We start from the raw sequence: 26,045 nt of genomic DNA on the forward strand, positions 1-26,045 counted from the left end.
GACTTTGCAGTTATACCATTCATACTCCTTTTCAAGATAGAAAAAAATATGCAAATACAATAGTTAAATAATATTAACTAAGACCAAATGAGAAATTTGCAGTCAGTAAGATTATCAAAATTCAGAAGACAGATCAGTGCGGGATGGTGTCCTCAAGGGAAATTCATGCAAGGGGTAAAATTTGTAATTTGTATGTATATAAACAAATGGAGGGAATTTCAGGGAGAGGAAAAAGCACAATCAAAACTGTGGAAATAAAGGAGAAAGCTTTGTAGATACAATCAGAGATTTTAGGTTGGAATGTTGTTTGGAACTTCAAGTAGGACAAACCTAGAGAGACACACACTGAGACAGTGTAAGTAAACTGTTGAACATCAAAAACAGAGACAGTCTTGAAAACAGCATGAGAAAAACAATTTGTGACTTAGAAGAAAGGGTTGGTGCACTATAAAGAAAACCAACTGATAGAGCTGGGAGAAAAGCCAGTTCTTAAGAACACTAAGAGATTAGTCTTTTCAAATAATGAATTGCACCACTCAAGGGAAGTCTAAGTTCCAATCCCAGGAATACTATTTACAAGTATGTGAACTTGATCCTATTACTTTATATCTCTAAACACTAGTTTCTTCATGTGAAAAATGGGAATAATTATAGTATCAACCTCCTTGGGTACAAGATAGTCAATGTTAGTGTACTTAGTACATTTCCCGGTACCCATTAAGTACTGAATAGAAGTTAGTTCATGATACTGTTTTTGTCTGTTACTTTTGTAAACAGTATTATTCTTACTACTATATTTATCTCCTTATTAGCCTTTTCCTTCAAAAAACTTTGAGAAAATGGCTAGTGCTAAAGTATAATTTTCAGAAAATTGACTTTCATACAAAATTTTTCATAAAATTTGCACGTGTCAAGGATTTTATGGGATTAATTAATGAATCAAGCCCATAAAATGCTAAAACCAGTTCAGAGTCTTTGAAGAAAAGGTATACAGATAATTTAGGAGTTCTGAAAAAAATTGTTAATAGATGCAAAAGTAGTTAATGTCTTGTAGAGAATAAAATGTAATCTTTGAGTATCATCATATCTACATGGTGGAGATTAATTCTGTGTCAGACAAAATTCATTTGTATTGTTACATACAAGAATCACAAGAAAACTGTTTTCTACAAGTTAACCTCTACATCTAGAGTTGTAAAATAGCTTTGTCAATAGAAAGTCAATCAAAGGTGCATATTCTGTGGAATCAGATAACCTACATTCATTTTATTTCCACTGGAATACAGATACTTCTATCCAAAGTAAGGAGAGACAGAAAGGCAAAAAAACAAAAACAAAAAGGGAGAGGCATAATGCTATTTTAATTCGAAAGTGATATAGTGGCTAATTATTTTTAAATAACTGCTTCTGTATGTCTTTACAGATGGTAACCATATTGCCAGTTTTTTCCTCAAAAGATTCACTATTTCCCAAAATGCTTTTGTTAACTAACCAAACAGTATCCAGATAATATTAACAGCCAGATTTTTTTAGCATTATTATGCACATGTATAAAAGTATTGGGTTTGGGTGCAAGACTTTAAGGAAATCCTATGAGCTCTGGTTCACCATTCATACATGTGTGTACTCTGTTAGCTGAGTGAAGCATCAATTAATAACAATTGTGCTGAAGATTCAGCTTAGCTAAATCATGCAGTTATGAGATTTTTTTTTTCTGGGTTTTATTGTAATATCAGAACTCAAGTTGATATGCTTTGTGACACTCAAAAGTATGTTCTGGATATTGAGGTTATGTTAATTATTGCTGATTTTCAGATATTATTAAAAATATTCCTGGATGTGTATGGCCAAGTTCAAATGGAAAGCTAGGATCAGATAATTTATAATATGATTAAAGAGATAAAAACAGAAATAAGAGAGGTATTAGAATTATAAGGAAATTAGTAGAAGATAATTCATGAAAATTTCTTTCATAAAATAAAACTTTTTCATTAGGTTTTTCAAATAGGCCAATATAAAATCAGAGAGCATTTCCAAGTATAATTATATGAGTTCTCTTTTAGTCACTCCTTTAGATTTTAGTATTGCATATTTTTTAAATAGGCTTCAAATTTTAGGAAATAATTCCTGGAGAAGAGTTTAATTAATATTACTTACCCAACTGCCTTTTATTTGCTTACAGAAGAGGCTTGGGGATAAAGAGTTAACTTCAGATAAAAATAAATGGAAAATAATCCTAGGCTCCTATGAAGATAAATAGGAACTCCCAGAAGGGAAAAAGATAGAATAAGACTATAATCATTTTAACTACAAATTGTATGGAAATCAGGATGCTGCATTACATAAAGCAAAAAGGCAATTATATTCACATTTACTTAAAATGTGAGCTCTTGTATAAACAGGATCGTGTATAATGTTGGTACATAACGAATAAGATAATAGAAACACAAAAGCCCTCCAATCAGTACACTAAGTGAGAGAGGGGGCATTTTTCATAGAATGTTAAGATGCTAATATGTGTGATTTGCTCATAGAGAATCTGAGTACTTATCAAAGAAATGCATAGTATGTTGGAAAGGAACTACATTTTTGATATGCGTTGAGTGAACTCTGGTGGCAGAAGACAATTTCTTCCTGTACTGATCCTTAACATTTAGTAGACTACATTTGATATTTAAAAGGTATTTTTAACTCCTTAGATAAATACACATTTTATTAATGTCTATATTTTTAATTTTAACACTATTGGACTTGTCTCTTTTGTCTTCCTAAACCTCATAAGGTATGACCCAAAAACTGATTCGTGGTCAACTGTGGCGCCTCTGAGTGTTCCTTGTGATGCTAGCACTGTATGTCCCCTCAGAGACAGGCTCTATGTGGTTGGAGGATATGATGGGCATAGTTATTTGAATACTTTTGAGTCATATGATGTCCAGAAACATGAATGGAGAGAGATACGTAATGAAAGTAATAAGATTGGTATATTTCAGATTTTAATAAAATATTTCAAAATAAATGTTTGAAATTAATTAGATTACCTTGTGCTCTAGGGGCTATCCACATTCTCTTAGAAGATTTTGTAGTGCATGCTTTATGTGTGTCACAGAAAATTACTCATTGATCTAGTTGATCATTAGCAGGATCCAATAGTACTTATATAGAAGAGGGCAGAACATTCCTTTGACTTCATGGACTCATTCCCTTGACAGAAAAGTGAATATATTCAATAATTTAAGAACTTTACTCTCTGGCCGACTTTCTACATATATAGTATGATTTGAAAGTCAAAGAGCAATGTCTTCATCCACAAATGTCTGTTCCTCTTTTTGGCTTGTGCCCAAAAGAAAAAGCAACAAAGTGAAGAATGAGTATTATTAGCTGCAATTTTTTCTTTTTCTTTTTTTCTACTTATTTTTATTAATGTATGATTGATATACACTCTTATGAAGGTTTTGCATGAAAAACAATGTGGTTACTACATATGCCCATATTATCAAGTCGCCACCCATACCCTAATGCACTTACTGCCCATCAGTGTAGTAAGATGCCACAGATCCACTATGTGCCTTCTCTGTGCTACACTGTTCTCCGCGGGATCACCCGCACCATGTGTATTAAACATAATGCCCCTCAATCCTCTTCTCCCTCCCTCCCCACGGGCCCTCCCACACCTTAGTCTTTGGTAATCAATAGTTCATTCTTGGAGACTCCAGGTCTGATGCTATTTTGTTCCTTCAGTTTTTCTTCATTGTTATACTCCACATATGAGAGAAATCATTTGATATTTGTCTTTCTCTGCCTGGCTTATTTCACTGAGCATAATGCCCTCCAGCTCCATCCATGTGGTTGCAAATGGTAGAATATGTTTCTTTCTTACTGCCGAATAGTATTCCATTGTGTTTATATACCACATCTTCTTTATCCATTTATCTACTGATGGACACTTAGGTTGCTTCCATATATTGGCTATTGTAAAAAATGCTGCGATAAACATAGGGGTGCATATGTCTTTTTAAATCTGAGAAGTTGTATACTTTGGGTAAATTCCAAGGAGTGGGATTCCCTGGTCAAATGGTATTTCTAGTTTTAGTTTTTGGGGGAACCTCCATATTGCTTTCCACAATGGTTGAACTAGCTTACATTCCCACCAGCAGTGTAGGTGGGTTCCCCTTCCTCCGCATCCTCAACAGCATTTGTTGCTCCTAGTCTTTTCAATGTTGGCCATCCTAACTGGTGTGAGGTGATATCGCATTGTGGTTTTAATTTGCATTTCCCTGATGATTAGTGATGTGGAGCATCTTTTCATGTGTTTTTTGGCCTTCTGAATGTCTTCTTTGGAGAACTGTCTCTTCATATCCTCTGCCCATTTGTTAATTGGGTTATTTGCTTTTTGGTTGTTAAGGTGTATAAGTTCTTTATATATTTTGGATGTTAACCCTTTATCAGATATGTCATTTACAAATATATTCTCCCATACTGTAGGATGCCTTTTTGTTCTGTTGATGGTGTCCTTTGCTGTACAGAAACTTTTTAGTTTGATGTAGTCCCATGAGTTCATTTTTGCTTTTGTTTCCCTTGCTCATGGAGATGCATTCAGGAAGAAGTTGCTTATGCTTATATTCAGGAGATGTTTGCCTATGTTGTCTTCTAAGAGTTTTATGGTTTCATAACTTACATTCAAGTCTTTAATGCATTTCGAGTTCACTTTTGTGTATGGGGTTAAACAATAATCCAGTTTCATTCTCTTGCATGTAGCTGTCCAGTTTTGCCAACACCAGCTGTTAAAGAGACCATCATTTCCCTATTGTATATCCATTGCTCCTTTATCAAAAATTAATTGACCATATATGGTTGGGTTTATATCTGGGCTCTCTAGTCTGTTCCATTGGTCTATGGGTCTCTTCTTGTGCCAGTACCAATTTGTCTTGGTTACTGTGTCTTTGTAGTAGAGCTTGAAGTTGGGGAGCATAATGCCCCCAGCTTTATTCTTCCTTCTCAGAATTTCTTTGGCTATTCAAGGTCTTTTGTGGTACCATATGAATTTTAGAATGATATTCTCTAGTTCATTAAAGAATGTTGTTGGTATTTTGATAGGAATTGCATTGAATCTATAGATTGCTTTAGGCAGGATGGCCATTTTGACAATATTAATTCTTTCTATCCATGAGCACAGGATGTGTTTCCAATTATTGGTATCTTCTTTAATTTCTCTCATGAGTGTATTGTCGTTTTCAGAGTATATGTCTTTCACTTCCTTGTTTAGGTTTATTCCTAAGTATTTTATTATTTTTTATGTAATTGTGAATGGAATTGTTTTCCTGATTTCTCTCTCTGTTAGTTCATGGTTAGGGTATAGGAATGCCAAAGATTTCTGTGTATTAACTTTGTATCCTGCAACTTTGCTGAATTCAGATATTAGATCTAGTAGTTTAGGGGTGCATTCTTTAGGGATTTTTGTGTACAATATCATGTCATCTGCAAACAGGGACAGTTTGACTTCTTCCTTGCCAATCTGGATGCCTTTTATTTCTTTGTGTTGTCTGATTGTCACGGCTAGGATTTCCAGTACTACGTTGAATAGAAGTGGGGAGAGTGGGCAGCCTTGTCTTGTTCCCGATCTTAAAGGAAAAGCATTCAGCTTCTTGCTGTTAAGTATGATGTTAGCTATGGGTCTGTCATATATGGCCTTTATTATGTTGAAGTACTTGCCCTCTGTATGCATTTTGTTGAGAGTTTTAATCATGTATGGATAGTGAATTTTGTCAAATGCTTTTTCAGCATCTATGGAGATGATCATGTAGTTTTTGTTCTTCTTTTGTTGATGTGGTGGATGATGTTGATGGATTTTTAAATGTTGTACCATTCTCATATCCCCGGAATAAATCCTACTTGGTCATGATGGTTGATATTTTTTATGTATGTTTGAATTCAGTTTGCTAATATTTTGTTGAGTATTTTTGCATCTATGTTCATCAGGAATATTGGTCTGTAATTTTCTTTTTTTGTGGTGCCTTTGCCTGGTTTTGGTATTGGAGTGATGTTGGCCTCATAGAATGAGTTTGGAAGTGTTCCCTCTTCTTCTATTCTTTGGAAAACTTTAAGGAGGATGGGTATTAGGTCTTCACTAAATGTTTGATAAAATTCACCGTGGTCCCATCTGGTCCAGGGCTTTTGTCCTTAGATAGTTTTTTGATTACCAGTTTGATTTCTTTGCTGGTAATTGGTCTGTTAAGATTTTCTCTTTCTTGGTCAGCCTTGGAAGGTTGTATTTTTCTAGAAAGTTGTCCATTTCTTCTAGGTTATCCAGTTTGTTACCATATAATTTTTCATAGTATTATCTCATAATTCTTTGTATTTCTGTGGTGTCCATAGTGGTTTATCCTTTCTCATTTCTGATTCTGTTTATGTGTGTAGACTTTATTTTTTTCTTGGTAAGTCTGGCTAGGGGTTTACTATTTTGTTTATTTTCTCAAAGAACCAACTCTTGTTTTGATTGATTCTTTCTATTGTTTTATTCTTCTTGAATTTATTTATTATTGCTCTAATCTTTATTATGTCCCTCCTTCTACTGACTTTGGGCCTCATTTGTTCTTTTTACAGTTTCATTAATTGTGAGTTTAGACTGCTTATATGGGATTGTTCTTCTTTCCTGAGGTAGGCCTGTATTGCAATATATTTTCCTCTTAGTACGGCCTTGGCTACATAACACAGATTTTGCGGTGTTGAATTCTTGTCATTTTTCCCCATATATTGCTTGATCTCTATTCTTATTTGGTCATTGGTACATTGATTATTTAGGAGCATGTTGTGAAGCCTCCATGTGTTTGTGGGATATTTCATTTTCTTTGCATAATTTATTTCTAGTTTCATACCTTTGTGGTCTAAGAAACTGGTTGGTACAATTTCTATCTTTTTGAATTTACTGAGTCTCTTTTTGTGGCCTACTATATGATCTATTCTTGAAAATATTCCAAGTGCAGTTGATAAGAATGTCTGTTCTGCTGTGTTTGGGTGTGGAGTACTGTAGATGTCTGTTAGGTCCATCTGCTCTGATGTGTTGTTCAGTGCCTCTGTGTCCTTATTTATTTTCTGTCTGGTGGATCTGTCCTTCAGAGTGAATGGAGTGTTGAAGTCTCCTAGAATGAATGCATTGCATTCTATTACCCCTTTTAATTCAGTTAGTATTTGTTTCACATATGTAGGTGCTCCTCTGTTGGGAGCATAGATATTTATAATGGTTATATCTTCTTGTTGGATTGACCCCTTTATCATTAAGTAAGGTCCTTCTTTGTCTCTTGTGACTTTCTTTGTTTTGAAGTCTATTTTGTGTGATACAAGTACTGCAACTCCTGCTTTTTTCTCTATATTAGTTGCATGAAATATCTTTTTCCATCCCTTCACTTTTAGTCTGTGCATGTCTCCGGGTTTAAAGTGATTCTCTTGTAAGCAGCATATAGATGGGTCTTGTTTTTTATCCATTCAGTGACTCTATGTCTTTTGATTGGTGCATTCAGTCCATTTACATTTAGGGTGATTATCAATAGGTATGTACTTATTGCCGTTGCAGACTTTAGATTTGTGGTTAACAAACATTCAAAGTTAACTTCCTTTCTATCTAAGAGTCTAACTTAACTCACTTAATATGCTATTACAATCACAATCTAAAGGTTCTTTTCTTTTTCTCTTCCTTTTTCTTCTTCCTCCATTCTTTATATATTAGGTATTGTATTCTGCACTGTCTGTCTATCCCTTGATTGACTCTGGGGATAGTTAATTTAATTTTGCATTTGCTTAGTAATTAGCTGTTCTACTTCCTTTACTATTGTTTTATTACCTCTGGTGACAGCTATTATATCTTAGGAGCAGTTCCATCTTTAGCAGTCCCTCCAAAATAGACTGTAGAGATGGTTTGTGGGAGGTAAATTCTCTTAGCTTTTGCTTATCTGGAAATTGTTTAATCCAGCCTTCAAATTTAAATGAAAATCTTGCTGGGTAATGTAATCTTGGTTCCAGGCCCTTCTGCTTCATTTCATTAAATATATCATGCCACTCCCTTTTGGCCTGTGAGTTTTCTGCTGAGAAGTCTGATGTAAGCCTGATGGGCTTTCCTTTGTATGTGATTGTATTTCTCTCTCTGGTGCTTTTAATAGTCTGTCTTTATCCTTGATCTTTGCCATTTTAATTTCTATATGTCTTGGTGTTTCCCTCCTTGGGTCCCTTGTGTTGGGAGATCTGTGGATCTCCATGGCCTGAGAGACTATCTCCTTCCCCAGAATGCGGAAATTTTCAGCAACTCCCTCCTCAGAGACACTTTCTATCCCTTTCTCTCTTCTTCTTCTGGTATCCCTATCATGCAAATATTGTTCCGTTTGGATTGGTCACACAGTTATCTCAATATTCTTTCATTCTTAGTGGTCCCTTTTTCTCTCTGTGCCTCAGCTTCTTTGTATTCCTCTTCTCTGGTTTGTTTAATTTATCATCTCCTCCACTGTATCCAACCTGCTTTTAATACCCTCCTTCGTGCTCTTCAATGATTGGATCTCTTACCTGAATTCATTCCTGAGTTCTTGGATGTCTTTCCATATCTCCATTAGCATGTTACGGATTTTTATTTTTAACTTCTTTTCAGAGAGAGTCATGAGGTCCATGTCATTTAAATCTTTCTTGGGAGTTGTATTAATAATTTTACTCTGGACCTGGTTCCTTTGGCATTTCATATTTATATATGGCACCCTCTAGTGTCCAGAAGCTCTTCTCTCTGGATCTGCTCAGCCTCTGAAGCAATGTTGGGGGTCGCAGGGGAGTGTTATTGGTGCCTGGGGATAGGAAAAAGTCCTGCTTCCCGGCTGTTATGCCTGCCTCCACTGCCTGAACCAGTGGGCCAAGCACACCAGTATAAGCCTTTGTCACAACGCAACTGGATATGGATCCCTGCTTTCCACAAGCAGCCAGAATCCCAGTCTCCCCAAGAAATCTGCCTGTCCCAGTTTTCCAACCCCACAATCATGAGAGCATCATGAAAGCACCATGAAATGTAGGTTTGTGTTCCCAGAGAAGATCTCCGGAGCTAGGTATTCAGCAGTCCCAGGCTTCCATTCCCTCTCTACTCAGTTTCTCTTCCTCCTGTGGTGAGCTGGGGTGGGGGAGGGGCCTGGGCCCCACTGGGTCACTGCTTGGGTTTGTTACCCTGTTCCGTGAGGTCTGCTCTTTTCTCCAGGTGTATACAGTGTGGCACAGTTCTCTTTCCTGTTGCTCTCTCAGGGTTAGTTATATTAATTATATTTTCATATTATATGCAGTTTTTGGAGGAAGTGTCTGTCTCACCTCTCATGCCACCATCTTTAATCCCCTAGCTGTAATTTTTCAAAGGAGAAAATTATCAGAGAGGTGAAACTTCTTCAATATCACCTGCTCCTCAAATTCAGGTCTGCATCATTCCAAAGATATGTACATTCTTCCACCACCCTGGACTTTGATCTGGCCTGTATTTCCCCTTACTTTTATGGAAGATGAAGTTTGGACCAGAATAGCTAAGGACTTTTTCAACTCCAGCATGCCATATTATGTTAAAAACAACATTCATTCAAACAGCATTTCTTTCCTTGTTTTTATTTTCTGTGTTAGGAAGCTCCTGTCAACATTGGAAGGGTGCATGAGTGGTGGTGATAAAGCTACTATAAAGCCATATTTATCAAAGGGAAGGAAAGTGGATACTTTCAAGAAATGGAGTAGGAAGAAGAGAAGAATGTTCTTTCCTTCAGTTAGTAATCAAATGTGAAAATTCTTGTGTCATTTTAATATGTAGTTATAATTGCTCTCATCTCTGAAGACAGAACAAGTTTTCAAGCATTAATTACATACAGCTGCTAATTGTGTTAAGTGTATGTATTGTCGTACCTCATACTATAAATGGAAATCCAATAGTCCAGGCTTAGCCTCAGTACTTTAAAATGTTAAAATGTTTAAGGGAAACTGATAGTAGCCAAGGCATGAAATGTTATAAAATCATTGGTAATATTTGAGTCCGAAGTTAAAAACATTTTTTATTTTAAGAAAAAGCTACTATAATACCTGGAAAATAACATATAAAAGAGAACATCTAAAGCTGAAAATAGAGTCTCATTTTTAGCAAAATACCTTTGTCTTATTCAAACAATATCCCAAATAGCTAAATAATGCCTCACATTTATCAAAGGGAAGCCTTTACTGTATTGAGGCTAAAAAACAAAAACAAAAATAGCTCACTGACATAATTTGTTATGCCAATCACAGTATACTAAAATGTTCAATCTTACTCTTGTACAGGACCATCTTCCAAAGCACACAGAGATTTGTTATTCTTTAACATTTTGTCTTGTCAGATGTTACTAGTAAAATACTATTGTAATTTCATATATACAATCTATACAAAAAATAGCAAATATTTTTCACATTGATATAAACTGTGACCTCAGATTTAAGAGTCTTAGGGCCTCACTTGTCTAGAAAGCAATATTCTCCTCAAACATTTCTGTGAATTCTGTGAACACCTACAATTAAGTTAGCAAGTTTTCAAAAGCAATTTTTAAAATACAGTAACATTGGTAAGATATTCTCTAATATTAACACATGGAAACACCAAATGTCCAATATCCACACTTAATTCTATAATTATATTTTATGTACCAATACATGCTTTCCTGTTGTTGTATTCATACAGAAGAAAACATTAAGGATGTGTGCACTAAAAAAATCTTTTTAAATTAAAAATAACAAAAAAGCCTTGTTGGGGAGCATTTTACCTTAAAATATTACTTCTATTTATCCTATTACAAAAATATTTGAAATTAAATGTTGAAAATACTTCAAGAGGTAACTTTTCAAATAAATGTACTATTATTTTATAATCTATGCAACATGTTCTTTTAAACAAGCTTTGTATTCTTATATGTGAAACCAGCAAATAAAATCCAGAGAGATGCTTATAAAATGTACTATTGCCTTTTAAGTTTTAAAAAAGAACTACATAAATCGTGCAAAGATATTTGTACTTTGACAAGTTGAACTTAAATAAAATCTATTTCTTATGGTTACAAAGAGACCCCAAGAAGCAGACTGCCCCTCCCTGTACCTGCTGGGAGTTCAGTATTTTTTCTTATCCTGAATAAAACTCTGTAAATCCCCGACCTTGCTCGTTCAAGTTCATTCTTCGACTCTGCGAACAAGAACGACTGCATCACAGGTTTGGGCAAGGTTGCCTCCTGGGGTCTCAGTGTCTAGGGTTTTATGCCTGTTGCAGTGGGAGCTGCTAGTTTCTTACAGCCTCAGTCAGAATGCTAGTTGTGCTTTAACCTATCTCAATAAGTTACCCGGTTACCCTACTGTAAACTAATGTCCCTATGTGGCACCACTGAAATACAAAGAATTATTAGAGAGTACTATGAAAAATTGTATGCTAACAAGCTGGATAACCTAGAAGAAATGGAAAACTTTCTAGAAAAATACAACCTTCCAAGACTGACCCAGGAAGAAACAGGAAATCTTAACAGACCAATTACCAGCAATGAAATTGAATCAGTAATAAAAAAACTAAGCAAGAACAAACCTCTACACAAGATGGCTTCACTGCTGAATTTTATCACAAATTTAGAGAAGACATAATCCCATTCTTCTTAGTTTTCCAAAAAATAGAAGAGAAGGGAACACTTCCAAACTCATTCTGTGAAGCCAGCATTACTGTTATACCAAAATCAGGCAAAAACACCACAAAAAAAGAAAAATTCAGAAGAATATACCTGATGAAGAGAGATGCAAAAATACTCAACAAAATTTTAGCAAACCAAAAGGAAAAATACATCAAGAGGATCAAACACCATGATCAAGTCGGATTCATCACAGGGATGCAAGGATGTTACATCATTAGAAAATCCATCAATATTATCCACCAAATCAATAAAAAGAAGGAAAAAATCACATGATCATCTCCATAGATGCTGAAGTAGCATTTGACAAAATTCAACACCCATTCACGATAAAAACTCTCAACAAAATGGGTATAGAGGGCAAGTACCTCAACATAATAAAGGCCATATATGACAAACTCAAACCCAATATCATGCTTAACAGTGAATAACTGAAAGCATTTCCTCTAAGATCAGGAACAAAACAAGGATGCCCACTCTCTCCACTTTTATTCAACTCATTTCTGGAGTTCCTAGCCATGGCAATCAGAGAACACAAAGAAATAAAAGGCATCCAGATTGGTAAGGAAGATGTTCAACTGTCACTGTTTGCAGATGACAAGATATTGTACATAAAAAAAACTCTAAGAAATTCACTCCAAATCTACTAGACCTAATAACTGAATTCAGCAAAGTTGCAGGATACAAAATTAATACACAGAGATCTGTTGCACTCCTATACACTAATGGTGAACTAGCAGAAAGAGAAACTGGGAAAACAGTTACATCCACAATTGCATAAAAACCCACAAAATACCTAAGAATAATCCTAACCAAGGAAGTGAAAGACATATACCCTGCAAACTTCAAGACACTCTTCTTTTTTTAAAGCATTTTTTGGTCTGTTTATTTAATGATGTATTAAAAATGAATCAAAACACTAAAAATTTTTCTTTGTCAAAAGTTTTACAAAGTAATAAATCTTTGTATTTGCCTATCTAAAAGGTTACATCAAATGAGCAAAATGTAGAGCTTCACAATATTCATACATCATTAGTTTACTGGAAAATGTTTCACGTATACTCAGCATTTGCTAAATCATCAACTGCATTAGATAACAATGCTACCGATCCGATTTTCATAGTAGGTTGTCACCCGCAAAATGTGTTACAGTGCTATTGACAAGAAAACAATGAGCCTTTTTATATCTTAGTATGTTATTTTCTCATGTTGTTAAGTAAAATAAAGTATTTAATATTTTAATGTTTTATTTTTTATGTTTTTTTGAAAGATCATGTTTTCATATTTATTTATTTTTTTATTAAGGTTTCATTGATATACACTCTCATGAAGGTTTCACAAGGAAAACAATGTGGTTATTACCTTCCCACTTATTATGAGTCCCAACCACCATACGCCATCATAATCACTGCCCATCAGTATAGTAAGATGCCACAGAGTTCCTATTTATTTTTTCTGAGCTACACAGTCTTCCCCGTGACACCAAACACACCATGTGCACCAATCATGATACCCCACAATTCCCTTACCCCTCCATCCCCACCCATCCTTCTCCATCCCTCCCCTTTGGTAATCACTAGCCATTTCTTGGAGTCTGTGAGTCTGCTGCTGTTTTGTTCATTCAGGTTTGCTTTGATGTTATACTCCACAAATGAGGGAAATGATTTGGTACTTAACTTTCTCTGTCTGACTTATTTCACTGAGCATAATACCCTTTAGCTCCATCCATGTTGTTGAAAATGGTAGGACTTGTTTCTTTCCTATGGTTGAATAGTATTCCATTGTGTATATGTACCACCTTTTCTTTATCCATTCATCTACTGATGAACACTTAGGTTGCTTCCGTATCTTGGCTATTGCAAATAGTGCTGCGATAAACACTGGGGTGCATGTCTTTTTTTTTTTTTTGAATGGAATTCAGGTCTTTATTGAGATATTTGGTGGAGCCAAGCATTTGTTCACATCTCCATCTTCAGTTTAATTTTTCCAGTGAGGAACTGAAACAGACAACTCATGGGTAGAGTCTATTCAATTCCTGAAATTCCTTCATTTGTAAGTCACTAATAGATAACAATATACATACATATTAAATAAATTATAAAATATATGGTGAGATACTTTAAGAAAATGCTTTAGAAATATTACAATGTAATTGTTATTATCTATGTTTATTTGTCATTTTGCTTATTCAACAATATGCTCTTGCAGACTGATACCACTGTATCTCATATTTTTTTTTAGATAATTATTTTTTATTGAAGGTAGTTGACACATAGTATTACAATAGTTTCAGGTGTACAGCACAGTGATTCAACATTTATATACATGATAATTCTAGGTACCAGCTATCACCATACCAAGTTGTTACAATATTTTGACTATATTCCTTATGCTATACATTACGTCCTGGTTACTTATTTATTTTACAATTGGAAGTGTGTATATATATATATACATTTTTTTTTCTGAGGGCATCTCTCATATTTATTGATCAAACGGTTGTTAACAACAATAAAATTCTGTATAGGGGGGTCAATGCTCAATGCACAATCATTAATCGACCCCAAGCCTAATTTTTATCAGTATCCAATCTTCTGAAGCATAACGAACAAGTTCTTACATGGAGAACAAATTCTTACATAGTGAATAAGTTACATGGTGAACATTACAAGGGCAGTCATCACAGAAGCTATAAACAGTCAGTTCAAATATGAATACTCATTTGATTTTTATACTTGATTTATATGTGGATACCACATTAGTCTCTTTATTATTATTATTTTTAATAAAATGCTGAAGCGGTAGGTAGATACAAGATAAAGGAAGAAAACATAGTTTAGTGTTGTAAGAGAGCAAATGTAGATGATCAGGGGTGAGCCTGTAGACTATTTGTTAATCCAAGCTAGACAAGGGCAATAAAACATCCACGTATGGAGAAGATTTCTCTCAGAACAGGGGGGTTGAGGTTCGAACCTCACCTCTGTTGATCCCCAATTTCTCACCTGATGGCCCCCCTGCGACTGTGCCTGTCTTAGGTTGTTCCTCCCTTGAGGAATCTTACCCATCTCTGGCTAACCAGTCATCTTCCGGGGCCATACAGGGAAATGTAAAGTTGGTAAGTGAGAGAGAAGCAATATTGTTAGAAAAGGTTAGCTTTTTACTTCTTTGCAGATTTATGCCCTGCGGCTTCTATGCCCAGCATTTGTCTTGAGGTGTCTTTACCACTTGGAAGAATTATGATACTCAGTAAATTTGATATGAGGCACGAATTCTATTTAAGGGTTGTAATTAGGAAGGAAGAAGAAAAGCTATAGAAGTAGCAGGAGGAAGAAAATATGGGAGGATTGATTATTTCTTTGACATATCTTCTTGTAGAGTAACTTCAGCATGTATAGGTTTTAAGCTACTAATTAAATTGTGCACACACATTAGCATAATAGGAGTACAGTTACATAACCAAAGCATAACTGTAATTACCATCCATCTCCAGTGAAAAAAAGAAAACCAGTTAGGCACCTTAGGCATTTGTGAAAACTTATTTATGATATGGTGGATATTGTCCAACTGAACTTGAACAGTCTGAGAGAAATCAGACAAATTAAAACAACCCATTCCTGGGGACTGTTCACATCCCATATGTTCTTTTAACAGTGAATAGTCTGTAGTTGTAAGATTTTGGAGCGCTACAATTTGCACTTCTCCTAATTCTTGGTTGAGTTCCAACAGTATAGATCCAGTCAAATTTGTTGTTTTACTGTATGCACAGGCCAGCTTAGATATCTCTTTCTTCATCCCCATGGCAAGTCCAGGAACTGGTGGGATGAGTGCATCTACACCTGTAGCAGTGCGTGGACCTTTGTTGGGGTTTTTTGATGATCATCTTCTGGCATGAGTCTTCCCAAGAATGCTGATGTTGGAAGTTCTTTTTCATATCGTATCTTAGTTCATTTTCTGGGAAGCCAAATTAGCCTTTCATCCTCTGTATAAACACAAACAGACCCTTTCCCTACACTTTTATATGCCCTTTATATCATTGTGTAGAACTCATTGGAGGTCACTACAGAGGAACTGCTTTTTTATTATTATTAATCTACACTTACATGATGAATATTTTGTTTACTAGGCTCCCCTTATACCAGTTCCCCACATATACCCCTTTACAGTCACTGTCCATCAGCATAGCTAAATGTTGTAGAATCACTACTTGTCTTCTCTGTGTTGTACAGCCCTCCCCTTTCTCCCAACCCACATGCATGCTAATCTTAATAGCCCCCTTTTTCTTCGCCCCTTATCCCTGCCTACCCACCCATCCTCCCCAGTCCCTTCCCCATTGGTACCTGTTAGTCCATTCTTGAGTTCTGTGATTCTGCTGCTGTTTTTTTCCTTCAGTTTTCCTTTGTTCTTATAGTCCACAGATGAGTGAAATCATTTGGTATTTCTCTTTCTCTGCTTGGCTTATTTCACTGAGCATAATACCCTCCAGCTCCATCCATGTTGCTGCAAATGGTAGGATTTTCCCTTTTCTTATGGCTGAGTAGTATTCCATTGTGTATATGTACCACTTCTTCTTTATCCATTCATCTATCAGTGGAATTTAGGTTGCTTCCAATTCTTGGCTACTGTAAATAGTGCTGCGATAAACGTAGGGGTACATTGGTCTTTCTCATACTTGATTGCTGCGTTCTTAGGGTAAATTCCTTGGACTGGAATTTTAGGGTCAAATGGTAAGTCTGTTTTGAGCATTATGATGAACCTCCATACTGCTTTCCACAATGGTTGAACTAGTTTACATTCCCACCAGCAGTGAAGGAGGGTCCCCCTTTCTCCACAGCCTCGCCAACATTTGTTGTTGTTTGTCTTTTGGATGGCAGCCATCCTTACAGGTGTGAGGTGATACCTCATTGTAGTTTTAGTTTGCATTTCTCTGATAATTAGCGATGCGGAGCATCTTTTCATGTGTCTGTTGGCCATCTGTATTTCTTTTTTGGAGAACCGTCTGTTCAGTTCCTCTGCCCATTTTTTAATTGGTTATTTGTTTTTTGTTTGTTGAGGCGTGTGAGCTCTTTATATATTCTGGACGTCAAGCCTTTATCGGATGTGTCATTTTCAAATATATTCTCCCATACTGTAAGGTTCCTTTTTGTTCTATTGATGGTGTCTTTTGCTGTACAGAAGCTTTTCAGCTTAATATAGTCCCACTTACTCATTTTTGCTGTTGTTTTACTTGCCCGGGGAGATATGTTCAAGAAGAGGTCACTCATGTTTATGACTAAGAAGTTTTTGCCTATGTTTTTTTCTAAGAGTTTAATGGTTTCATTACTTACACTCAGGTCTTTGATCCATTTTGAGTTTACTTTTGTATATGGGGTTAGATAATGGTCCAGTTTCATTCTCCTACTTGTAGCTGTCCCGTTTTCCCAGCACCATCTGTTGAAGAGACTGTCATTTCGCCATTGTATTTCCATGGCTCCTTTATCAAATATTAATTGACCATAAATGTCTGGGTTAATGTCTGGATTCTCTAGTCTGTTCCATTGGTCTGAGGCTCTGTTCTTGTGCCAGTACGAAACTGTCTTGATTACTATGGCTTTATAATAGAGCTTGAAGTTGGGGAGTGAGATCCTCCCTACTTTATTCTTCTTTCTCAGGGTTGCTTTGGCTATTCGGGGTCTTTGGTGTTTCCATATGAATTTTTGAATTATTTGTTCCAGTTCATTGAAGAATGATGCTGGTACTTTCATAGGGATTGCATCAAATCTGTATATTGCTTTGGGCAGGATGGACATTTTGACGATATTAATTCTTCCTAGCCACGAGCATGGGATGAGCTCCCATCTGTTAGTGTCCCCTTTAATTTATCTTAAGAGTGACTTGTAGATATCAGAGTATAAGTCTTTCACTTTTTTGGTTAGGTTTATTCCTAGGTGTTTTATTCATTTTGATGCAATTGTGAATAGAGTTGTTTTCCTGATTTCTCTTTCTGTTGGTTCATTGTTAGTGTATAGGAAAGCCAGAGATTTCTGTGTGTTGATTTTGTATCCTGCAACTTTGCTGTCTTCCGATATCAGTTCTAGTAGTTTTGGGGTGGAGTTTTTAGTTTTTTTTATGTACAGTATCATGTCATCTACAAATAGTGACAGTTTAACTTCTTCTTTACCAATCTGGATTCCTTGTATTTCTTTATTTTGTCTGATTGCCGTGGCTAGGACCTCCAGTACTATGTTAAATAACAGTGGGGAGAGTGGGCATCCCTGTCTAATTCCCGATCTCAGAGGAAAAGCTTTCAGCTTCTCGTTGTTCAATATAATGTTGGCTCTGGATTTTTCGTAGATGGCCTTTATTATGTTGAGGTACTTAACCTCTATTCCCATTTTGCTGAGAGTTTTTATCATAATGGATGTTGAACTTTGTCAAGTGCTTTTTCTGCATCTATGGAGATGATCTTGTGGTTTTTGTCTTTCTTTTTGTTGATGTGGTGGATGATGTTGATTGACTTTCTAATGTTGTGCTATGCTTGCATCCCTGGGATGAGTCCCACGTGGTCATGGTGTACGATCCTTTTGATGTAATTTTGATTTCAGTTTGCTATTATTTTGTTGAGTATTTTTGCATCTACGTTCATCAGGGATATTGGTCTGTAGTTTTCTTTTTTGGTGGGGTCTTTGCCTGGTTTTGGTATCAGGGTGATGTTAGTTTCATAGAATGAGTTTGGGAGTATCTCCTCCTCTACTATTTTTTGGAAAACTTTAAGAGAATGGGTATTATGTCTTCCCTAATTGTCTGATAAAATTCCTAGGTAAATCCATCTGTCCCGGGGGTTTTGTTCTTTGGTAGTTTTTTGATTACCTCTTCAATTTCGTTGCTGGTATGTGGTCTGCTTAGATTTTCTGTTTCTTTCTGGGTCAGTCTTGGAAGGTTGTACTTTTCTAGGAAGTTGTCCATTTCTCCTAGGTTTCCCAGCTTGTTAGCATATAGGTTTTCATAGTATTCTCTAATAATTCTTTGTATACCTGTGGGGTCCGTCGTGATTTTTCCTTTCTCGTTTCTGATACTGTTGATTTGTGTTGACTCTCTTTTCCTCTTAATAAGTCTGGCTAGAGGCTTATCTATTTTGTTTATTTTCTCGAAGAACCAGCTCTTGTTTTCATTGAGTTTTGCTTTTTTTTAATTCTTCTCAGTTTTATTTATTTATTCTCTGATCCTTATTATGTCCCTCCTTCTGCTGACCTTAGGCCTCATTTGTTCTTTTTCCAATTTCGATAACTGTGACATTAGACCATTCATTTTGGATTGCTCTTCGTTTTTTAAATATGCTGGGATTGCTGTATACTTTCCTCTTAAGCCTGCTTTTGCTGAGTCCCACAGAAGTTGGGGCTTAGTGTTGTTGTTTTCGTTTGTTTCCATATATTGCTGGATCTCCATTTTGATTTTTTTCATTAAGCTTTGATTATTTAGGAGTGTGTTGTTAAGCCTCCATATGTTTGTGAGAATTTTTGCTTTCTTTTTACAGTTTATTTCTAGTTTTATGCCTTTATTGTCTGAAAAGTTGGTTGGTAGGATTTCAATCTTTTGGAATTTACTGAGGCTCTTTTTGTGGCCTAGTATGTGGTCTATTCTGGAGAATGTTCCATGTGCACTTGAGAAGACTGTGTATCCTGCTGCTTTTGGGTGTAGATTTCTGTAGGTGTCTATTAGGTTCATCTTTTCTAGTGTGTTGTTCAGTGCCTCTGTGTCCTTACTTATTTTCTGTCTGTTGGATCTGTTCTTTGGAGTAAGTGGTGTGTTGAAATCTCCTAGAATGAATGCATTGCGTTCTATTTCCTCCTTTAGTACTGTTAATATTTGTTTCAGGTATGTTGGTGCTCCTGTATTGGGTGCATATATATTTATATTGGTAATATCCTCCTGTTGGACTGAGCCCTTTATCACTATGTAATGTCCTTCTTTGTCTTTTGTTACTTTCTTTATTTTGAAGTCTGTTTTGTCTGATACCAGAATTGCAACACCTGCTTTCTTCTCTTTGTTGTTTGCATGAAATATCTTTTTCCATCCCTTCAGTTTAAGTCTATGCATGTCTTTGGATTTGAGGTGAGTCTCTTTTAAGCAGCATATGGATGGATCTTGCTTTTTTATCCATTCTATTACTCTGTGTCCTTTGATTGGTGCATTCAGTCCATTAACATTCAGGGTGATTATTGAAAGGTATGAACTTATTGCCATTGCAGACTTTAAGCTTGTGGTTACCAAAATTTCAGGGTTAGCTTCTTTACTATCTTACTGTCTAAATTAACTCGCTTGTTGAGCTATTATAAGAGCGGTCTGATGATTCTTTTTTTCTCTCTATTCTTATTCCTCCTTCTCCCTTCTTCATATGTTGGGTTTTTTTCTGTGCTCTTTTTAGGAGTGCTCGCACCTAGAGCAGTCCCTGTAGGAAGCCCTGTAGAGGTGGTTGGTGGGAGGCAAATTCCCTCAGCTTTTGCTTGTCTGGGAATTGTTTTATCCCTCCTTCATATTTAAATGATATTTGTGCTGGATACAGTAATCTTGGTTTGAGGCCCTTCTGTTTCATTGCATTAAGTATATCATGCCATTCTCTTCTGGCCTGTAGGTTTTCTGTTGAGAAGTCTGATGATTGCCTGATGGATTTTCCTTTGTAGGTAACCTTTTTTTCTCTCTGGTTGCCTTTAATACTTTTTCCTTGTCTTTGATCTTTGCCATTTATATATTATGTGTCTTGTTGTTGCCCTCCTTGGATCCTTTGTCATGGGAGTTCTCTGTACCTCTGTGGTCTGAAAGGCCATTTCTTCCCCTAGTTTCAGGAAGTTTTCGGCAATTATTTCTTCAGAGACACTTTCTTTCCCTTTTTCTCTCTCTTCTTCTTCTGGTATCCCTATAATACGTATATTGTTCCTTTTAGTTGGTCGCTCAGCTCTCTTAAAATTCTTTCATTCCTGGAGAACCTTTTATCTCTGTCTGCATCAGCTTCTCTGCGTTCCTGTTCTCTGTTTTCTAGTCCATTAATGGTCTCTTGCATCTCGTGCATTCTGTTTTGAAGTCCTTCCAGAGCTTGTTTTATTTCTGTGTTCTCTTTCCTTAGTTCTTGCATATTTCTCTGCAAGTCCATCAGCATGGTTATGACTTTTGTTTTGAATTCTTTTTCAGGAAGGCTGGCTAAATCTATCTCCCCAGGTTCCTTCTCAGGGGAAGATGTAGCAGATGCCGAAGCTGTCTGGGTTAGTCTTGTCTGGATCATATATTTTTGCCTTTTCATGTTGACAGGTGCTGTTGATTTTCAGCTGGGAGGGCCAAACTTTTCACTTGCTACTGGCCTTTCTTTACTGGGACAACTGCGTCCCCTAGAGGCTTGTGTTGGGTAATTGCATGTAGGCTGGTTCTTTGTGTCTTTCCCGGCCGATATGGAGTGATCTCCCTTTCTGTGGGTGTGGTTTCACTTAGGCTGTTTCTCGGCTTTCCCAGCGCCTGGAGGGGTAATGGATGGGGGCGGCGGGTTTGCTGTTTGGCTGTTTACCTCTGTGAGGGGTTTCAGAGCTGTTGCCCAGGGGTTTAGTGCACCCGGTTTTCCCTGTGATTTCCAGCCACTAGGCTGTGACCTGTGTTGTTTCCATCTAACTGTTAAGTCCCTGTCCCTTTAAGACTTTCAAAATGCACTCGCTTTTCTTTGTCACAGGGGTATCAGCTTCAGCACCTGCTCATAGGTCTTGCTGCCCTATTTCCCTAGTTTCCAGCCCTCCACGCATGCACTGTGCCTGCGCTCTGGTGCGGGTGACTAGGGCTGTGTGTTTAGCTGTCCTGGGAAACCTCTCCCTCCCGCCCGGAGCTAGGGGGAGGTGTGCTCGGGTACCACCAGGCCGGGGCTTGTATCTTACCCCTTTCACCAGGCACTGGGCTCTCGCACGTGTGAATGTATTCAGGCTGTTGTCCTGTGTCTTCTGGTCTCTCTTTTAGGATTAGTTGTATTTGTTGTATTTTCAAAAATATATATGTTTTTGGGAGGAGATTCCAACTGTTCCAATCACGGCGCCTTGTTGGCTCCGCCCTCCTGTATCTGATTTTAAAATACACACTACTGGTATTTTCTTTTTTTGAAAGAACATTATGTTTACTAGGTTCCCCCCTTCACCAAGTCCCCCCCACATACCCCTGCCCTGGCACTGTCCATCTGCATATTAAGATGTTGTAAAATCACTACCTGTCTTCTCTGTGTTGTGCAGCCCTCCCTGTGCCCCACACGCACTATGCATGCTAATCGTAATGCCCTCTTTCTTTTTCCCCACCATTACCCCTCCCTTCCCATCCATCGACCTCAGTCCCTTTCCCTTTGGTAAGTATTAGTCCATTCTTGGGTTCTGTGATTCTGCTGCTGTTTTGTTCCTTCAGTTTTCCTTTGTTCTTTTATCCACATATGAGTGAAATCATTTGGTACTTGTCCTTATCTGCTTGGCTTATTTCACTGAGCATAATACCCTCTAGCTCCATCCATGTTGTTGCGAATGGTAGGATCAGTTTTTTCCTTATGGCTGCATAATATTCCATTGTGTATAAGTACCGCATCTTCCTTATCCATTCATCTACTGATGGACATTTAGTTTGCTTCCATATCTTGGCTATTGTAAACAGTGCAGCGATAAATATAGGGGTGCATCTCTCTTTTTCAAACTGGACTGCTGCATTCTTAGGGTAAATTCCTAGAAAAGGAATTCCTGGGTCAAATGGTATTTCTGTTTTGAGCATTCTGAGGAACCACCATACTGCTTTACACAATGGTTGAACTAATTTACATTCCCACCAGCAGTGTAGGAGGGTTCCCCTTTCTCCACAACCTCGCCAACATATGTTTTTTGTCTTTTGGATGGTGGTGATCCTCACTGGTGTGAGGTGATATCTCATTGTGGTTTTAATTTGCATTTCTGTGATGACTATTGCTGTGGAGCATCTTTTCATGTGTCTGTTGGCCATCTGAATTTCTTCTTGGGAGAACTGTCTGTTCAGCCCCACTGCCCATTTTTAATTGGATTATTTACTTTTTGTTTGTTGAGGTGCATAAGCTCATTATATGTTTTAGATATCAACCATTTATTGGATCTGTCATTTATGAACATATTCTCCCATACTGTAGGATGCATTTTGTTCTACTGAAGGTGTCCTTTGCTGTACAGAAGCTTTTCAGCTTGATATAGTCCCACTTGTTCATTTTTGCTTGGGTTTTCCTTGCCCGGGGAGATATGTTCATGAAGAACTCACTCATGTTTATGTCCAAAAGATTTTTGCCTATGTTTTCTTCAAAGAGTTTTATGGTTTCATGACTTACATTCAGGTCTTTGATCCATTTGCAGTTTACTTTTGTGTATGGGGTTAGACAGTGATCCAGTTTCATTCTCTTACACGTAGCTGTCCAGTTTTGCCAGCACCATCTGTTGAAGAGACTGTCATTTCGCCATTGTATGTCCATGGCTCCTTTTTCAACTATAAATTGGCCACATATGTTTGGGTTAATGTCTGGAGTCTCTATTATGTTCCACTGGTCTGTGGTTCTCTTCTTGGACCAGTACAAAATTGTCTTGATTACTTTGGCTTTTTAGTAGAATTTGAAGTTGGGGAGCGAGATCTGCCCCACTTTATTCTTCCTTCTCAGGATTGCATTGGCCATTCGGAGTCTTTGAAGGTTCCATATGAATTTTTGAAATATTTTTTCCAGTTCATTGAAGAATGCTGTTGATAATTTGATAGGGATTGCATCAAATCTGTATATTGCTTTGGGAAGGATGACCATTTTAATGATATTAACTCTTCCTAGCCAGGAGCATGGGATGAGTTTCCATTTGTTAGTGACCTCTTTAATTTCTCTTAAGAGTGTCTTGTAATTTTCAGGGTATAGGGGTTTCACTTCTTTCGTTAGGTTTATTCCTAGGTATTTTATTCTTTTTAAAGGTATTGTGAATGGAATTGTTTTCCTGATTTCTCTTTCTATTAGCTCATTGTTAGTGTATAGGAAAGCTACAGATTTCTGTGTGTTAATTTTGTATCCTGCAACTTTGCTGAATTCTGATATTAGTTCTCGTAGTTGTGCAGTGGAGTCTTTAGGGTTTTTTATGTACTATATCATGTCATCTGCAAATAGTGACAGTTTGACTTCTCCTTTACCAATCTGGATTCATTGTATTTCTTTGTTTTGTCTAATTGCCATGGCTAGGACCTCCAGTACCATGTTGAATAACAGTGGGGAGAGTGGGCATCCCTGTCTTTTTCCCAATCTCAAATTGAAAGCTTTCAGCCTCTCGCTGTTCAGTATGATGTTAGCTGTGGGTTTATCATATATGGCCTTTATAGTTATAGGGCACATCTTGGGGCAACTTAATTCTGAACCGATACACAATCATACCCACAATTATTGAAGAGACTGCAAGACCAAAAAAAAGCTTTTAATCACTAACCTGTTTTTGAAAGGAGCCGGACAATGCACCATAAATGTTAATTTTCCCCCTGAATTCTTCCTAGTCAAAACAGACTCGTGAACTTTGACCCCCTACTGGGCCACTGGCTTTCTCTGGCTTTCCAACACCTGGCCTGCCAGGCTTTATTTTCACATGACACATTGCTTCTGCTTTTATAGGAAGGAGTTTAATATTACACTCTATGTATGGGAAATTTCCCCAACTCCCAATTCAGCCAGATGGTATTTCACATTGGAAAAGCCCTCCCATGGAGAGACAATTGTTTCTTGTTTTTCCTCAGTGGGAGAAGCTCCACAGCTGTGACTGCCAACAGGGAGAAATGTGTCTGGAGCTTGTAGGGTGTTCTGATAACCTGAATGTGCGCTGGATCCAATGGACTGATATCACTGTTAGGCAGGAAAATAGATATGAGCAGGGTGGAAAGAGAAAAAGGACAGAAAGTCCACTAAAAAAGACCCAAAATTAATCAATTAAAGCTCAAAAACCCAAGAGCAACTTGGCCTGGAATGCATTTGCCAGATAAAGGAAGGTACCTCAGCATAGCCCATGTCTTTATTGTGTTAATCATGCAGGCCCAGCTTACTTTCTTTACCTTTACCTATATGCTGGGTTTTTTTCTCCTTTTGGCCCTAATTGCATAGTTTGTAACCTAGGAAACTAATTTAGCATGCAGGCCCAGCCATAAACAACATAGTAAAAGGCAGGAAAGATTCCATCTTAAAGATTATATTTTAATACCCAGGAAATTAAAAATGTAAGATTCTTAACTTACTCTTTAGCAAACAGACAGTAACTCAGTCCACCTTGGGGGCAGGGCAGGCAGCCTGTTTGATCTGCTCCCAGACCAAGATGCCGCGAAATAAGAGCAGGAATTTCCTTGTGTTAAGTTAATTCTGAGTATTCAAAGACCACTTACCAAGTCTGCAGCCCCAGCCCTTAGTCACATTCCTAAAGATCCTTAAAAGGGGGTGTTAGGCTGGAGAAAGGAAAAACAAGGACATGCAAACAGAACAGAGAGATGCCATAGGGGGAGAACAGACCAGACCCCAAAGTCCATGCCATATATGGAAAGGGGACAGCTCTCTCTGAATTCCATCCTGATGTGCCGACTAAGAACCAGATGTCAGCCTCCTCCCTCTTGGAAAGAAAAAAGTTTCTAGTTGTCTATTATGTCACCTTTAGCCAATCATACCTCTCCACACCCCCTAGGATAGCTTGCCCACTCCTCTCCCTCCTAATCCCTTATAAGCACCCCACCTCCCTAACCGGGCGTGACTTCTCTGGCCTCTGGCAAGAAGGCCATGGAACCTCACCCGGGGTTATTTAAATAAATTACCTGGCCCTTTGTTGCCTCTCTTTGCCTACTTATTTCGGCTAGAATTTATCTTACAGGGGGAACCCCCAACCTTTAGTGCACTCCTCTCTCTGAAGTCACCCACACTTTCTAAGTGCATAAACTTTTAACTTTAAACTCTCTCTTTTTGACCTTCAGGGCATGCTCCTCTCTCTGAGGTCGCCCACACTTCCTAAGTGTGTAACCTTCTAATGTTAAACTTTCTCCAAACCTTTCAGGCTGCCTCTCCTTGCTGAGGTTGCCTGCTGCACTTCTTCTCTCTTTAAGTTACTTTAAATAAAACTTTAACTCTGCTTTACTACTGTGTCTGTCTCTGCCCTTCAATTCTTTGTTGCAGCAGGGACAAGGACCGAGGAAATACACAACGCTACCCAAACATGACCATTGCAGGTTATCGTCTAGCTGAAAATCATGTGTGTGCACGCATGCTCGCACAAAAGAGAGGAAACAGGCAATAATGCAGAGCTTAGCTCCTGATTTGGATGAGGAATTGGAGCGCTCTGCTGCCCGCCAGACCCCTAGGATGCTGGGTGACTG

The 26,045-nt window shown here is 37.4% G+C and overlaps 1 protein-coding gene across 1 annotated transcript in view; it reads left to right on the forward strand.

Annotated features, from left to right (window-relative positions):
* The window catches only part of LOC118934470 (kelch-like protein 4), a 98,025-nt gene extending 72,341 nt beyond the window's left edge, over window positions 1–25,684 (forward strand). Inside the window, 2 exon segments of the mRNA XM_057495364.1 lie at window positions 2,783–2,958; window positions 25,647–25,684. Coding sequence (XP_057351347.1) covers window positions 2,783–2,958; window positions 25,647–25,684 — 214 coding nt within the window.
* Window positions 25,685–26,045: the final 361 nt, after the last annotated feature.

The sequence above is a fragment of the Manis pentadactyla genome, chromosome X, assembly GCF_030020395.1.
Source record: "Manis pentadactyla isolate mManPen7 chromosome X, mManPen7.hap1, whole genome shotgun sequence".
Taxonomy (NCBI): domain Eukaryota; kingdom Metazoa; phylum Chordata; class Mammalia; order Pholidota; family Manidae; genus Manis; species Manis pentadactyla.